The sequence below is a fragment of the Monocercomonoides exilis genome (assembly GCF_001643675.1).
Source record: "Monocercomonoides exilis strain PA203 chromosome Unknown scaffold12-1864167, whole genome shotgun sequence".
In the NCBI taxonomy this organism is placed as follows: Eukaryota; Preaxostyla; order Oxymonadida; family Polymastigidae; genus Monocercomonoides; species Monocercomonoides exilis.
This window is the reverse complement of record NW_027150557.1, coordinates 1,256,570-1,272,846: the sequence shown is the minus strand read 5'-3', so window position 1 is coordinate 1,272,846 and position 16,277 is coordinate 1,256,570. Positions and strand designations below refer to the sequence as shown.

General features: G+C 31.1%; 4 protein-coding genes across 4 annotated transcripts; 2 read left to right on the top strand and 2 right to left on the bottom strand.

Annotated features, from left to right (window-relative positions):
* The first annotated feature begins 83 nt into the window (after window positions 1–83).
* MONOS_6719 (Protein disulfide-isomerase, active site cysteins missing) lies at window positions 84–4,070 on the top strand. The gene is made up of 8 exons (XM_067876971.1): window positions 84–197; window positions 291–294; window positions 405–421; window positions 525–682; window positions 741–1,572; window positions 1,780–1,998; window positions 2,927–3,143; window positions 3,283–4,070. The coding sequence occupies exons 4-8, from the start codon at window positions 544–546 to the stop codon at window positions 3,790–3,792; spliced, it is 1,917 nt and encodes a 638-aa protein (XP_067731292.1). The 5' UTR covers window positions 84–197; window positions 291–294; window positions 405–421; window positions 525–543; the 3' UTR covers window positions 3,793–4,070.
* Window positions 3,993–6,456, bottom strand: MONOS_6720 (putative Chitobiosyldiphosphodolichol beta-mannosyltransferase, family GT33; the record flags this gene model as incomplete). Its single annotated transcript, XM_067876973.1, has 7 exons — window positions 3,993–4,144; window positions 4,270–4,414; window positions 4,571–4,790; window positions 4,875–4,982; window positions 5,163–6,085; window positions 6,131–6,261; window positions 6,310–6,456. The coding sequence occupies 7 exons, from the start codon at window positions 6,454–6,456 to the stop codon at window positions 4,073–4,075; spliced, it is 1,746 nt and encodes a 581-aa protein (XP_067731291.1). The 3' UTR covers window positions 3,993–4,072.
* A 61-nt stretch (window positions 6,457–6,517) lies between these two features.
* On the top strand, window positions 6,518–9,362 carry MONOS_6721 (putative importin subunit alpha-1). The gene is made up of 7 exons (XM_067876974.1): window positions 6,518–6,800; window positions 6,854–6,950; window positions 6,992–7,083; window positions 7,145–7,175; window positions 7,244–7,350; window positions 7,501–7,809; window positions 7,884–9,362. The coding sequence occupies exons 1-7, from the start codon at window positions 6,597–6,599 to the stop codon at window positions 9,048–9,050; spliced, it is 2,007 nt and encodes a 668-aa protein (XP_067731290.1). The 5' UTR covers window positions 6,518–6,596; the 3' UTR covers window positions 9,051–9,362.
* Window positions 9,363–9,572: 210 nt separating this feature from the next.
* MONOS_6722 (putative endomembrane protein 70 protein family) lies at window positions 9,573–11,810 on the bottom strand (the record flags this gene model as incomplete). Its single annotated transcript, XM_067876975.1, has 2 exons — window positions 9,573–10,341; window positions 10,483–11,810. The coding sequence occupies 2 exons, from the start codon at window positions 11,808–11,810 to the stop codon at window positions 9,573–9,575; spliced, it is 2,097 nt and encodes a 698-aa protein (XP_067731289.1).
* Window positions 11,811–16,277: the final 4,467 nt, after the last annotated feature.

The following is a 16,277-nucleotide window of genomic DNA, read 5'->3' as shown; positions in this document are numbered from 1 at the left end:
AGGATTAAGACATTTGCAGAAGTTATTGTTTTTTGTGATTTTTTGTAAACAATATTTTATTATGGCATCATGTCAAAAATGTTTTGTTTCATCAAATATATTTTGAGCATTGCATTAATATTGAACAGCGGAATTTGCTTGCCACAGCTAATTCCTGCGTCACAGTTTAATGAAACAATTGCTGAGGGAAACTGGCTGTATCTATATTTTCTTATCATTTGATATTTTATAAGTTGATACTAATGTATTCTTTTATTTTTTGAATATTAATTTTAAAATCATATGGCCAGTATTGTATGGATGCTGAATTATTTATGTCGCTTGTTCATCTCAAAATTTTGATGTTTTTTCTTAATTTTTCAACAATTGTAATTTTTATTGATTTATGTCATCATGAAAATTAGCGGTTTTTTGCCCCATGGTTCGAATACAAATTTCTTTATTTTGCGTATTTATGAAAAAAATTTTTTGCAAAATTTCTTGTGTTTTCCATTCATTATAAAAATATTTCGGTCTTTTTGTAGGTGTCCAAGATGCAGGAAAATGGAACCTGAATTTAATAAGGTTTCAGAAAATCCTCCGCCCGGAGTTCGTGTTGGAAACGTTGATTGTGAAGCTGATAATGATCTTTGTGTTGCATTAGGAATTACAAAATATCCGCGTGTTCGATTTTTTTCCAATGGTATGAGATTTTAGATATTGCATTTTGGAATATTTAAACATCTTATTTCTTGGTGTAGGTTCATATATTTCAACATTTGAATTTGATTATAATGTTGTTGAAATGACACAATTTGCCGCCAAACTTAATCAATCACCTGTAATTACATCTGCAACCGTTCGGCCAGAAAATCTTCCCGATATTGCGTCTACTTATTATACGCCTGCACAAACTCTTGGATATGTTGAGGACTCTCACGAACGATCTACGTTCGTTTTTATTTCTCCTGAGCCACATTTCTTTTTCACACATTTGGCAACAGAAAAAAAGGGAACATTGTCAGCATTTTTCCATCTGCAATGGCCATTGATGGATGAGAAGAATAAAGACACATCAGTAGAATCAGCCGACGATATAAAGCTTTTGGATGAAAAGCACAGAACAGTCAACGCCCTTCTTTCTCAATTAAGCATTGGTGATGATTTGAAGAAAGATTATGTAAAAGCAGTGAAAGAATATTACTATAGCATGAAGCAGTACAAAGCCAATCAAATTCGAAATGAAAAAGCTGATCAAATTTCATTAAACAAGCCAAAAACGATGCCTCCCACTGCTCCAGCAATCTTGATATCGACTGCAAATGGAACAAAATACAATCACAGATGCCCTCCTATGTCTCACTCCAGACAATTTGGCTCTCCATTTTCTGCTTCTTCGTCTGCACTGTCTCAGTCAACATCCATGTTGGAATTTATGCTCCCTACAGCATCAGAAATGGAATCATTCTTTTCTGTTTATCAACATCCATTCCTTCCTTCTTTCACTGTTGATATGGCAAAGAACACACATGTCGATGAAGTTCGGACTGTTGTTGCTGTTGTCAAAGGAAGAGACAAAGAAGAAAGCAAAGAGTGTGCTTTTGTTGTGAAAGAGAGAGAGAAAGAAAGAAAGAAAGACATGGACAAGGAAAAATGAAATATTTTGATTCATCTTTGAAATTTTTTTATTTGAAATGCTGTCGCTTTTTATCTCCAAGAGATTTATATAATGAATTTTTGAGCTTTATGTTTATAATTCGATATTTCATTTTTATTAATTTTGATTTTATATTTCATAAGATTTATGGACATGTATGAAAATACTGCAAAGAATTTTGATTTATTCACTCCTGACTCAAAAATGAAAGTCCCAAGAAATTATCTTTCTCCATCATCTGTTTACAATCCATACTATTTCTTTATTGTGGTTGACCATACCAAGTTTCCTGGCTTTGCTGATTTCTACAACGTTTCTTCGGTTGGCATTCCTGATTTTTTTGTTATCAATTGGAAACATAAGTATGTGGGTAATCATTTCAAAGTAGTTTATGTGAGAATTGTTTTGAATTTGCAAATTAAAATACAAATTAAATTTTTTCAATGAAATATTCTCTATTAAATTATTTTTATTATTCAATATTTCTTTTTATTATTTTATTTTATTTTATTTTATTTTATTTTATTTTATTTTATTTTATTTTATTTTATTTTATTTTATTTTATTTTATTTTATTTTATTTTATTTTATTTTATTTTATTTTATTTTATTTTATTTTATTTTATTTTATTTTATTTTATTTTATTTTATTTTATTTTATTTTATTTTATTTTATTTTATTTTATTTTATTTTATTTTATTTTATTTTATTTTATTTTATTTTATTTTATTTTATTTTATTTTATTTTATTTTATTTTATTTTATTTTATTTTATTTTATTTTATTTTATTTTATTTTATTTTATTTTATTTTATTTTATTTTATTTTATTTTATTTTATTTTATTTTATTTTATTTTATTTTATTTTATTTTATTTTATTTTATTTTATTTTATTTTATTTTATTTTATTTTATTTTATTTTATTTTATTTTATTTTATTTTATTTTATTTTATTTTATTTTATTTTATTTTATTTTATTTTATTTTATTTTATTTTATTTTATTTTATTTTATTTTATTTTATTTTATTTTATTTTATTTTATTTTATTTTATTTTATTTTATTTTATTTTATTTTATTTTATTTTATTTTATTTTATTTTATTTTATTTTATTTTATTTTATTTTATTTTATTTTATTTTATTTTATTTTATTTTATTTTATTTTATTTTATTTTATTTTTATTTTATTTTATTTTATTTTATTTTATTTTATTTTATTTTATTTTATTTTATTTTATTTTATTTTATTTTATTTTATTTTATTTTATTGTCGATTTTTTATAAAGCATGAATTACACAATGGCCCAACCAAATCGCGACAAATCTCAGACAAATGGATGGAATCAGCAAAAAATGATTGATTTCTTAGAGAAGGTCAGGAATGGTAAAGTTAAACCAAGCAAAGTGAAAGGATTTACAATTGGCTCAAATTCTGATGATGGAGAAGGAAAATTGAACAACATAATTGCAATTGTCAAAAATGTATTTCAAGATCACTGGAAAGTTTGCGAATAAAGTTTTCGTTCAAATCTCACTTATATATTTCTTTATTTCACGTGATTCTTCTGTTAATTTCTTTGCATTCATATGATTATCAAATATTCTTTATTCCATCATTTCATTTATTCCTCTCTCTCTACAGTCAATACTAGCTGCTGGTGCCATGTCATTCTTCACAGTTCTGATCGTAGTATCTGTCTTATCTTGCATGCGACCACAAGCAGAAGCACCTGGCAAAGCAAATGTTGAGTCTGTGGATGAAACCAATCCAGAACAGCAAAGTCAGCAAAATGAGGAAGAGGAAGACGAGGAAGAAGAAGAAATCATTGACGAAAGAGGAGCTATCAATCCAACTCGAACAATCGTTCAATCGCAGCCAGCAGAGCAAGCAGAATCACCATCGCTGATGGGAGATAAAGAATCCCCGTCAGCACCGCCTGCCTCTGCCCCTGCCAACCGCCGCCAGTCGGGCAACACAAAAGCAGCTGGCTCTTCATCTCCACGCGCCCAAGTCGCGCCATCTCCACCTTCTGCACTTCCCGAACAGCAGCAAAAGACATCAAAGACTCCAAAAACTCGAGCAAAATCTGGTGGCTCCAAATCTCCAAAGATGTCCCCTTCCTCCAAAACACCTAAAGGAAAGCAAGCATAAATTACAATAATTTTTTCTCGTGTTTTTCATTTCGCTTTTTCTGTTTCTTGTTTAAAATTAACAATAATGTTGATGCGTAATTATTTCGAAAATGTCAAGAGCATTTCAGTGCACATTGTTAAAATGACGATCCATTCAAAAGATTCCCTCACAAGAGATTTTTCCTATTTTTGAAAAATGCTGAACAAGAAAGCCAGAAATGCTTTTTTTTTCATTATTTCCAATATTCATACAAAAATACGCAAAATGTTAATGACAATATTTAAAAAAAATTAAAATTCTAATCCTTTTTTCTATTTATTGGAGGAAACAAAGGTTTTGCACAACGCGACCAGCAAGAAGTCCAACGCTCCTAAAGGAATAAATCAATTGTACGTGAAAAGGATTATTAGCGAAAATATTTGAATGTTGAAAATTAACACATTTAATAAGAATGAAATAGTCTTTTGCAAAAGAAATCAAATAGAAATTATAAACCGTTCCAGATTGCACATTCTTTGACAGTTGAGAAAGTTTCTCATTGTGTGGGAAATCGTTCAGGAGATCTAAGAGATGTTCGGTGAGTTGTTGAGAAGTATCGAAGAGCACTCCATTGACATTATCTTTGACCAATTCATTGATGCTACATAATAATTCATATACGTACAAATATGAAAGGGTTTGAATCGTAATGAATGTATAAACGCAAACAAAAATATTATCTTCAAGAAAAAAAATTCAAAAATTGTAACTAGAGTTTCGACAATATGTTAAGCAATATTTGATTTTTCATCCACACCATTTAAACTGCCTTGCGATAGCTGGCACTCCGCAGCCAAACATGTCCACAACTTTCATCGGCAAATCAATTCCGCTTGATGATTGATGCATCGACACGCCAGCGTCGGCACAGGACAGAAATCTTGGATAATCTGCGCTTTCCAGCCACAGAGGATGGGCAGAGAAGAAAGAGAGATGCAATTCGTGCAGCTTGGACAGGTGATAAGACAACAGAGGACCTAATTTGTGAAGGGTTTTCAAATAAAAATAATAGAAAAGTTGATAATTTTTTGGTTAATAATTTCAAAAATTGGAAATGAAACCTTTTCCTGTTATGCAAAGAAGGACTCTTGGGAAGTTTGTGATATGCCTTTTACGTATTTCCTCTTCTGCTTTTACAAGAGCTTCGCGTAGTGGAGTGAAATCTTCGTCTATAAACAAGAATAGCAAGAAATTGAATTTTCAAACATTTATCATTATTAATGAAAAAATTTTCCTGATTTTGATTTTCGAATTTCGACAGATAACAATTGTGAAAAAGAATAAATGGAAGCAAAGTTATCGTTGGCGCCCACAAAAATAACAGTGAAATCAACTCCAACACAACATACCAGGCGTCCAAGAGGTTGGACTTACAAGCAGAGCTGGTCGTGATTCCTTCAGTTTTAGTCTTCCATCTTTGTCTCTTTCGACAAACGGACAATAGATTTTTGTTGAAGCCTTCTCGCCTTTTGAGACGTCTGGATCATCAAGCGTTTTATCTATTCCAAAAGGTTTTGTTGGTGAATCTGCTGGTTGTGTTATTGATGAAAATGTGAAGTCTGAAGAAGAAGATGATGATGATGATGAATGAGATGATTTCTCCGTCTCCTTTTTATTGCCAGCTATTTTGGGCTTGTCAAATGAAAAGCCATCAAAGCCGGAGTGATAAAGCTTGAATATCCGATTTAATTCGTTTGCTTTCCTTTCATTTTCTACTTGTTCATCAAGCACCTCACCCATTTCTGTGAGAGTGCTGCTTCCTTTCTTTTGCATTCTTTCTTCATTCTTTTTTCTTTTTTCAGTTTCTTTAGCACCTTTACCGACGAAGTCGGGTGGCTTATCATAAACGGTTGTTGCTTCAATATTAAAATACTGTTTAAGCCACTTTTTCATTCCATTTGATACGCACAAATTGATCTTTGCAGTTCTTGCTAAAATGCGCTCGTAATGATACGCCAATCGCACCAATATGTGAGCTTCAGATCCAGGAGGTATCAAACCGCTTTCTCCTTTTTTGCCTTTATCTTTTTTCTCTTCCTTCGGTGGAAGTTTAAGTGAAAGGATTGTAAAGCCAAGGTTGTGCCAGTCAATTGCAAAAGTACTTCCTCTCAAAAATGAAACTATAACGCAAATAAACATTGTTGGAATGCATGGTGGATTTTGCAAAAGAATGTAATTGGGCCTGGGAATGATTAACAATTGAATAAACATTTTTATAGCCATGTACATAGATTTCATTGCTGCAAATGCGATATATGGAAGAAATTTGATTCTTAAAAAGGATGATAAATTCTTCAAAAAAATTCGATATTTATACCTTGGAAAAGCTTTCATAGCGTGTATGTGGATGTTTGGATTATTGATAACTTCAGGCCTGCAAGTTGAGCCTGATAGGCCAATTAAATGCACAGAATAGTTTAACAATGATGCAAAAGACAATGAATGATACTTAATATGGACTTCTTTATTAATTATTGAGAAAAAATTTAAAATTACCTGCATTCTAGGGCTGTGACCAATATCTCCAAGTACAACAATTGCAATTGATGTTTGGCTTGTAGGTTTTCTTAAATAATAAAATATAGCTATAATCATTATAGCCATTAAAATTAAAACAAGTGTTACGGTATGTGAAATGCTCATCTCTCTTTCAAATGACGAAAATCGATATTTTTAAGCAATTCAGATCAATTAGAAAATAACAATTTTTTATTTTTTTATTGTTGTGGATTAAAGCATCATTGCGTTGAGTTGAAGGAAATCTCGTGCTGGAATCGATAGAAATGTTAGAGCCTAAAAGCTCAAATAAAGTTTTCTTTCAAGAAAATTGTCGAATGTCTAGATTTCAATCCCTAATTGATCAGCCTGTTCTTCGTATGCAAAAAGATTCCAGGGCAACCTCGCTTCGTTTAAGAAATAGAGAAGATATGCTGCATGATTACAGACTTGTTGATTCAAGACAAAAATCAGAGGAAGAAGAAAATGAGGTCTTTTTAACTTTCATTATATCTCTGCTAAGTTTTCCAACTTTTGATAATAGGTGAAGCAGATGTGTGAAAACATAAAATTGTTATCTTCTCCAGATTTTTCTGTTATGAGTAACGCTCTTAGTTCATTGAAGAAATATCTTTCTAATAGTTTGCGTTTATTATGTTTATTGCTTAATTTTTTTTTTCAGCAACGTCTCGGGATGTTCGATTTATTTTTCGAACTGACGCAATTCATACGTTTATTCGCTTGATGAATCAAGATGAGAATCCTTCAGTACAAGTTTGTTTTTTTTGGAAGCAATAAAAAGTTAATATATTGAATTTTGTTCCATCCATAAAAGTTAAATGCTGCTTGGTGTCTGAGCAATATAGGTTTTTTGTTTAAATAAATTTTCATTTAATTATTTTTTATTTTGTGACTGTAAACGTGTTGGACTTAGTTGCACTAACAAACGAGAAAACACATATTGATTACATTGCGTATTCGGGAGCTGTCGCAAGCCTTTTAAAATTAACTCGTTCAAAGCATAAAGATGTTGTTCATCAAGTGTGAATTTTTTATAATTTCTTTTTTATCAGTCATTTGTTTCATTAATGCTTGTGCTTTATTATTTGTATAAAATACAATGTTTTTTAAACTTTTTGTTTTTTATTCCATTACTTTGTTTTGTGGAATCTCTTCTTTTCTTTTCTCAAGGCATTATGGGGACTGCGCAATTTTTCCGTGGAGTTTCGGCATCTTCTCGTTTATGTTGTTGATGAAGGCGCTGCTTTAGCTTGTGCGGTGGCTTATTCCACTCATTCAGAAGATAACGAGATTTGCATGATGATTGCTAAATTAATTTCTATAATTACATTTGAACAAGCAAATAATCCAGCAGTTGAGCCGGCGTTTGGAGTGATTTGTCGATTATTAAAAGAGAAGAAATGTTCCATTCCAAAGGTGATGAAAAAAGTTGCATTAGCTTTGAGGTATCTTACGACTGGAAGCAACAAATATTGTCAGGTGTGCATTTTGTTTTACTGAAACTACGTATTTTTTTATTTCTTTATATATATTATATCACTTCTTTTCCAAAGCTTATCATTGCAGAAGGGTTATTGCCAATGTTGATTTCTTTTTGTCAGGATGTTCCAATTAGTGTTGCAACAAATCTATTTTATGTATTTGGAAGTATAACATGCGGTGCAAACAGCCAAACAGAAGCATTAATTTCTGCAAATTTTATACCTCTTTTTGCTCAGTCGCTTTTCATTCCTGATGAAGAACTTTTAGAAGAAGCATTTTTTGCTTCATCCAACATATGCAAAGGTGAAAGCAGATTTATTGAAGAAGTTGTAAATGCTGGACTTGTGGATGCTGTGTGTGCTGTGCTCGTCAGCAGAGGGTGGAAAGAGATTTTGAGAACACCTCCAATTGGAAAGGAGGCATCGGGTCGTTTGGTGACATCTGCGTTGCACATCGTACTCAGCCTTGCTTTCAGCGAGGCAAGCTTTATTGAGATTTTGTTATCAAAGAAAGTAATTGCAATTCTGTCGCATTTCATAAATTCTGATAATGTTCAATGGGCTGAGCTTGCGTTGCAAATAATTCATCATCTTCTGTTGTTTGGTGAAGCAACTGCAGATTTAGTGAGGAATTCTGTGTTGTTTGGAGAAAAGGAACTGGATCCTGAAAGTGATAGGAAGATGAAGATGTTCAACTACAACACATGTCTGTGGGAGTTTTATTTGTGTGGTGGAAAAGATATCACTCAGCAGATTGCACTGGAATCAAAGAACCAAGCAATCAGGAATTATGCAATCAAAATACTTGAGAATTTCGTCGATAAGTTGGAATCTTCAAGATGCTATGGATGTGAATCTCAGCCACACGAAATTGCACAACTTTCTGTGGAAGAAGATTTATCAGCATCTCAATCACAATCAGCAGCAAACAGTGTTATTACAGACGATGCAATTACAACGTCATCTTCAACCACCCCTTCTCCACCTTGTTTGTCAGCTGGTGCTCCTTCGGAAATGGATATGATGAATCCTTTTTCATCTCAATCGGCATCTTCCGTTCCTTTATCCCCGTTATCTAATTCGCCATCATTGAAATCAACTCCTTCTTCAAACAGCTTAGACACTTCTTCTGCAACAACTTTGCCTCCTGTTGTAACACCAAGCGGAACGGTGTTTGATCGGAAAACAATTTCAATGCGAAATTATGTCTCTATTTTGGACCAATGGCAAAATGGTTGAACTTCGATATTGGCTCGGTTTGGTATTTGTTTAATTCTTGAATTCACTTTCAACGAATGATGCGTTCGAGGCTTTCATTGGATGCGCTTGAGAATAAAAAGTTGTTTTTGCACTTTTACTGAAAGATTGAAGATGTTTTAAAAAGGCAATGTTGCTTTGTCGCATTCATGCAGCTTCAAAATTTTGTAATTGTGAGAATTTAAGAATCTTAAAATTTCACATATATTTTTAGAACACCAATATTACTTCCGAGTAATTATTATTTTTACATAAAGAAAACTAGTTTTTTGGAAATATTTACAAAATGATAGAGAGTCTGTTTTGTTTCAAAAACATTGAGTTATCGTGATAAAAATTGTAGTATTCGATACTCAAAAGTTAATATAACAAAATAATGCATCGAAATGAATTGATGTGGAGTGATGTGAATTAGAATAATAAAGTTGCTTCTCCCGACAATTTCATTGTCGGTGCAAATATGTTATAATAAATATAATAATAAACATGATCATTTCAGCGCAATCAGTTTCTCCGAAGTGTACCGTAAATCTTTCTCACAAACCAAAGTGTCCCAAGAAATCCAGCACATCCGCACATTTGATATACAACAACGCACACAATTCCCATCCGAGCCAGAAAGTAGAAGAAAGAAGACGGCCCCGCCAAAGCTTTGACGCGAAGCAAAAATACAAGTGACAATATCGCAACATACGCTGCAGATGATGCTGGATAGTGAAATGCCCTCCAGCACCACGAGTGATCTTCAGATGACAGCTGAAGAAAAACAAACAGAATTGAGATCGAGGCAGATGCGAGTACTGGCAACACCACAAACGAAAGAAAGAGCAGAACAATGTCGCCTCCACTCACAGGCGTCCATCCCCTGAAAATGGCACATAGAGGCGCAATAAGAGTAGCCATTGGTGCAAGTCCAGTGATCATATACGATGCAGGAAATGTGGCATACCACGGACGAGGCGGGATGAGCCGCGGGATGGTGTTGGTGGTGATGTTGTTTGGAGGTGTGATTGCAGGCTTTTTAAATCCATTGGCTTCACCAAGGAGAATTGCTCCGTAGCTGAACAGCAGATATGCCAGTGCCAGGAAGCCAAGAGTGAAAAATGAAGGTGCAAGTCCGGTTCCAGCAACTAAGAGGATGGCTTCTCCGATGAAGATAAGCAAAAGAGGCAAAAGAGCAGAGACAAGGATAGTGTTGAATGGATGCCGGAAAAGGAGCTTTCTGCCAAGAAGAGACCAAGATTGGTTCGCATGGTTGAACATTTTGAGGAGTCTAAGATAGCATTTCAAATATGTATATGTATGTATGTATGTTCAAAGAATAATTGATTGATTTCCAATTAGAACAATTCACATTGAGTGGGTAAAAAACAATGAATTCAATTTTTAAATGAAAGAAAGATAATTTTCAAACCTTCCTGCAGCAAATCCGACAATCACGTGAATTGCGATGCTGGAAATAAATATGACCAATGTAGGTGCTGATGAAGTGCGGTCATTCCAATTCAGAAGTCCCAAAAGAGACAAAATGACAGCAAGAAGTGAAAAAGCGATGGTGTGGAGTCCAGCAGCAACGTTCGATGAAAGGAAAGCAGAATTTTTTGGACGGCGAAACACTTCGTTGCACAGCTGCTTCCATCCTTTCTCTTCGATCATCATAGATATTTCCATTGACACGTCATCGAGAGTGGCTGTTTGGTCTGAAGAGGCAGAAGAGGCAGAAAATGGTGTGGGTTCAGACGGCAGTGAAGTTGATGCAATCGAAAATGGTCCACCAAGTGAGGAAGAAGAAGAAGAAGTAGAAGAAGATTGTTGTGTTGACTTCAAAGATGATGATCCGGTTGTTCGTTCTTTTGGAATATTTTGTGATTGTTTTTTGAGTTCTTGCTTAGTTATTGATCTTACAAGAAACACCACAATAACTTCCAAAATTATAGTCACGATAATTGATGGAATAACATTAATAAGAGAAAAATCTATTTCTGACATGCGTTTAGAACCATAAGGTTTTGGATAATGATTTGATCTTGATGTGTGTGTTGTATCATGTTTATTTGTTACTGTGTAAGTGAAAGGCGCTTCCAATTCTTTGGAAGGATCCATATAAAGAGGAATTGGATTTTCTAATGAAGCAACGGATGTTGTTTGTGGTGAAGTGAAATAAGAAACACTATTTGAAATGCTCCGAGGAATGACTTGCACAAACACAAGATCATCAAGTGATTGAAATGGCGTTGCATTTTCTTTCCATGTAAACAAAAAATCAAAGTGATTGAAATAATAACATTTTTCATCTTTAAAATATCCCAATGGGATATCAAGAGTTCCATTTTCTCTTATTGCAACTGGAATTCCAGAAAGAAAAAGGTTGTATGTGTATCCACTTCTAATTTTATTTATGAGAAATAAAACGGATTTTTGACTAAGGGTAAATAAAAATGGCTTGTCAATGCCTTTGTTATCGGTGCATTTTACATTGTAAAATTGCGGCTCGGATTTTTTTTCAAATTGAAACGCAGTTGAATCAAATTTACTGTGAAAAGCTAATAACCCAAAAATATTATATAAAGATGTTTTTGTTGTTTCTGATCTTTCACAATGAGGTATTGACGAAAAAGAATATGAGAGACCAACAGAAGTTGAAGGTTTCAAGGAATCTCCCAATAAATTCCAAGTTTCCCTGGTTGAAACTTGTTCCATAATAAGCAAATCTATTAGTAAAATAACAACAAATTTCATCATCGTTAAATGCAATTGCTATTAAAAATATCAAGTAAAAAAGAAGTTAATTTTTTTAAAATGGGTAGATATATTTTTTTATTCAAAAAAGATAAACAAATTTGTGATTAAAATTTTGATAATGTTGTTTTAAATGGAAATAATTCAATTGAAAAACAATTGAAAAGTTTTGGATATGAAATATGCAAATATTAATTATCTCCATTTGTCTATGATAAATATTTTCAATTGTTTCTGTTTCCTTAATTTGAAAATATGCATGTGTGTGTTTCACACTATTTTTGTTTTAAAACATAAATTTTTAATCAAAACAGTAATATTTTACAAATTATCAAATGTTCAATGCGTTTTTGTTCAATTAATTATAAAAACAACCTAAAACAAAAAACATGAAACTGGATTTTTTTGATAAATATAATTTATGATGAATTGGTGTTTATTCATGTTTCAGAAAATTAATGTTCACATGTTTTACTAACACTGTTCATTTTTGAAAAGAAAAAAAATTTTTATTCAATTTTTCGTTATTAAAGTTAAGGATTCCAAAAAAAATATGAAACTTTTGTTTTTTTCCAACATTATTCTCAAATAATTACAAATGAAAAAATTTCAAGGAAAAGAGAAATTTTTGTATTTCTGACCTTTTATTAAAAATGGCTCAACAAATTTTTGCAAAATACAAATTGTGACTTGTTTTGAAAAAAGTCATTCATATGTATTTGATTTTTCTTTATTTTTATTGAAAAAAGAAAATATGTGCATCGTTCAAAAATTTTTTTTGAAAACTTGAAAATCAGACACACACGATTATTTTGAAAATAGAATGTCATACGTGTGAAATCAATAGGAAAAAAAAAAACGATTTGAGTCTGTATATTTTTTTGTTTTCAGAAGTGATGAATTTTTTTTTCTAATCTTGGAAAATAAAAAGAATAGACAATAACAATAATATGTTGCATTTCGTGAAATTCGAAATAAAAGAAAACATTCCTCAATGAAATTTTTCATTACTTTCTTTTTTTTTTTTTTTTTTTTTTTTTTTTTTTTTTTTTTTTTTTTTTAAATATCACATTTCATTTTATTGAACAGTTATAAAATATTTTAACAGACAAATAAGATAATACATTTATTTTTGACAAAACAATAAAAATTTGAAAATGTTGATTTCCTCATTTTTGCGATTGAAAAGCGAGGCATAAATTAGCTGCGAAATTTTATGAAAGAATGGAGCAGATCCTTTTTGAAATCAGACTTTTATTTGAGTTTTGATCAAATTCTTATCTCAATGGGATTTTCGTAAAAAATTTTTAAATCTTTGAAACAGCATCATTAACTTTTTGAATATACCGAAATCGTTCATTTTTTCTTATTCCATTGAGATTACTTTATCAATCATAACTCGAACAAAAGAATGATTTCAAAAAAGGTCATCCATTTTGAAATAATATTCTTCAATAAGAACTTTCAAACACTCATTCTGAAGCTTGTTTGTTGGAAATGTTTTGAAATTTTAAAAACCGGAAACAATCACACAATATTTAGTCTTTATCAGTAATGATCACAATTTTCTATTCATGAACATTAATTTTATTTTATATATGGCATATTTTTTTTGTAAACTTCCTTTTGTTTAATTTTCAAATTAAACAAAATTTTCTCATTTTTATCTATTTTCTGTTCCCACTCACGCAACTTAAAAAAAATGGAAACAAAACCTGAAGAATATTGTTATTTCCATTATAGTGAAGTTACGTGAGTGGGAACAGAAAATAGATAAAAATGAGAAAATTTTGTTTAATTTGAAAATTAAACAAAAGGAAGTTTACAAAAAAAAAATTAACCATATCCTTCAAAAAAATAATTTTGGTATTTGGAAAGCCAAAGTTGAAGAAAAATCGTTGAAATGAGAGGATGAGTCTCATTTTATATCGAGAATGCTTCAAACTTTTCAGAAAATTTCAGCATGTGTAGTTAGAAAAACAATCATGCACGTGGAAAACGATGTGTGGACTTTGGTTTTGGAAAAAAAGGATTTGTTACGTTTAACTCACAATTTTTAACATTTTTCAATTCAACAAGTTTTAATATTTTCTATATTCACTGATCAAAGAAAAGAAAAAATTATAATCTTGAATATTCTTTGTTTTGTTTTGAAGTCAAAAAAATTGATAGATAAAAAAATGAAAAAGATAAAAAAGTTCATTTGTTTCATATTGCTCTATTCATTGATATAATTCAAGTTAGATATATTCCTATGAAAAAAATTCTAACAATAATAGTGAATGTGAATATTATTTCAAAAATAAAGTAAACCTTGAATAAAAATCATGAATGCAAAATATATTGCCAAATTGCAAATTTCTTTCTGTAGATAAACCAAGTGAAACAAAAAATATTTGATTCAGAACCTTCAATTCAAATTTGATTCAAAATGATGACAATGATTTAATTATTAAAAGCTCATTCCACTCTCAGGAAGTTTGAAACATAACACAATATAAATTTGATTTTTTCCTGTTACCAACGTAAAAAAACCCGGGAATTTTACAAAAACACGGACTTCAAAAAAATATTATTTACGATCATCAAGTCAAAAAGCATTTTCAATAATTGTATTATTTCTCGTTGAATATTATTATTAATGCAATATCAAAAAAACAAATCACATTTAATTGCTATTGAATATACATCGTCAAAAAAATTCTATTTTGAAATATATTCATTTCTCAAAAAGAAAAAAAATAAGCATTCTCCAATTATCATATTTTTCATTTTCACAATTTTTTGACACTTTGATGATTCCTTTTTTTGAAACATTTATCAAAAATCATAATTAATACTCACTTTCAAAAAAAATGATCAAAAATCTAACCCATATTAATGGCTATTGTAAAAGAATTGTCGTTTCCAGAACAAAGGAAAAAGTTGGCAACCTCTGAAATAAGAAGGTTAAAAACAACATCTTTAAAAATATTTGCACTGCGTTAGGATCATCTAATAATAAGAAAAGTGGCTGTTGATTCTGGCAGAATATCAAATGGCTCATGGAACAGATGAATAGCGGCAGAGAAGCAAAAAAGGCAGGCTGGAGTGAACGGAAGACCTCCGATAATAACACCAGATTTATTAAAAAAAAAAAACGAGAACCATGTTATTGTTCATCTCTCAAAAGGTGAAACAATAAGAGTTAAATACGTGCACAAATTGGTTTATGTTCTTTTTTATTATAGAAATTAATTTTAAAAATATTTTCAGACTATGGAGTATATGGAGCAATCCTCAAAAGACGAAGAAGTGTAAAAAATACAAAGTTTAACAGCCGCATACTGTGTTATTCTGAAAAGTTCTATATAGAAATCAAATGTTAAAAAGCAATTGGACACTGCAAAAATATCTTCCCAATCTTCTGATTTCGTCAGAAAGTGGTTTGATGAACTTTTGCAGATTGTGAATGAGAAAGAAATTGTTGCATCAGGCATCTTTAATTTTGATGAAAGTTCACTTCATCTGGGTGAGGATTCTTGCAAACTTGTGGTATGTCTGCAAAACCAGAAACCTCCTTCGACTCCTTCTCCGAAAAAGACTTCTAACACAACATTGTGCTTATGTGCCTGTGCAGATGGCTCATGTTTGTCATCTTTTCTTCTTTGGCCTGCGAAAAAAATTCCAGTGGAATTTCGTATGCTTTCATCGTTCAACATATATTATATCTTCGCATCTTCAGGATGGATTACAACAAAAATTTTCGAAAAATAAAGATCGATTATTGGCTTGATTATATTAAAAAAAAGATGAAAAATGGAGGAATGAAATCTGCAATGTTCCTGATGGATAATCATTCTTCTCACAACAGTGAAGCTGTTGAATAGGTTGCAAAAAAGAAAAACATCATCATAAAAAAGTTTCCTCCGAATTTAACTCATCTTCTGCAACCGTGCGATAATTCAATTTTTGCACGATTCAAGAAAACATATTATTATAGCTTCAAAGCTCCAACTGATCATTTTTCTTCCGCGTTTCGCTCCGCTATCTTTGATATTCTTCCAGAAGCTCTTTCTGCCGCGGTTGCACCTTCAAATATTAAGCATGCATTCAGGCAGACGGGCGTTTGGCCGGTCAAAGCTGCTCCGGTTCTTGAAAAAACAAGCGTAACACTTGAAAAGGAAATATCATTGAATGACGATGAGAATAAAGAGCAGCTGTTCGGAAGATTTTCTCCAAAGAAAAAAAAATTGAAGATGAAAAAAAAAAGATATTGTGAAAATGAATCAATTCAAAAGATTAAAGAAATCAACTGTGCTTCTATTTTTCGAAAAGAAAAAAAGAAACAATCGAGAGAAGATTTATTGGATTTGAAAAGAAAAGAAAAGAAAGAAGAGAAAATGGAGAAAAAAAAACAGTTGCAGGAGAAATAGCGACAAAATGAAATGGAAAAGAAAATGCTTGAGGATCGATTATGACGACGACACA

What these genes read in the sequence shown, in the direction of transcription:
- MONOS_6719 (XM_067876971.1), top strand. Translation starts at nt 544, where the DNA reads ATGGAACCTGAATTTAATAAGGTTTCAGAAAATCCTCCGCCCGGAGTT. An exon ending in GACAAAGAAGAAAGCAAAGA is followed by an intron (nt 1,573 to 1,779) that starts GTGTGCTTTTGT and finishes ATATTTCATAAG; the next exon opens with ATTTATGGACATGTATGAAA. An exon ending in GTTATCAATTGGAAACATAA is followed by an intron (nt 1,999 to 2,926) that starts GTATGTGGGTAA and finishes TTTTTTATAAAG; the next exon opens with CATGAATTACACAATGGCCC.
- MONOS_6721 (XM_067876974.1), top strand. Translation starts at nt 6,597, where the DNA reads ATGTTAGAGCCTAAAAGCTCAAATAAAGTTTTCTTTCAAGAAAATTGT. An exon ending in GAAGAAATATCTTTCTAATA is followed by an intron (nt 6,951 to 6,991) that starts GTTTGCGTTTAT and finishes TTTTTTTTTCAG; the next exon opens with CAACGTCTCGGGATGTTCGA. An exon ending in TTGGTGTCTGAGCAATATAG is followed by an intron (nt 7,176 to 7,243) that starts GTTTTTTGTTTA and finishes TGTTGGACTTAG; the next exon opens with TTGCACTAACAAACGAGAAA.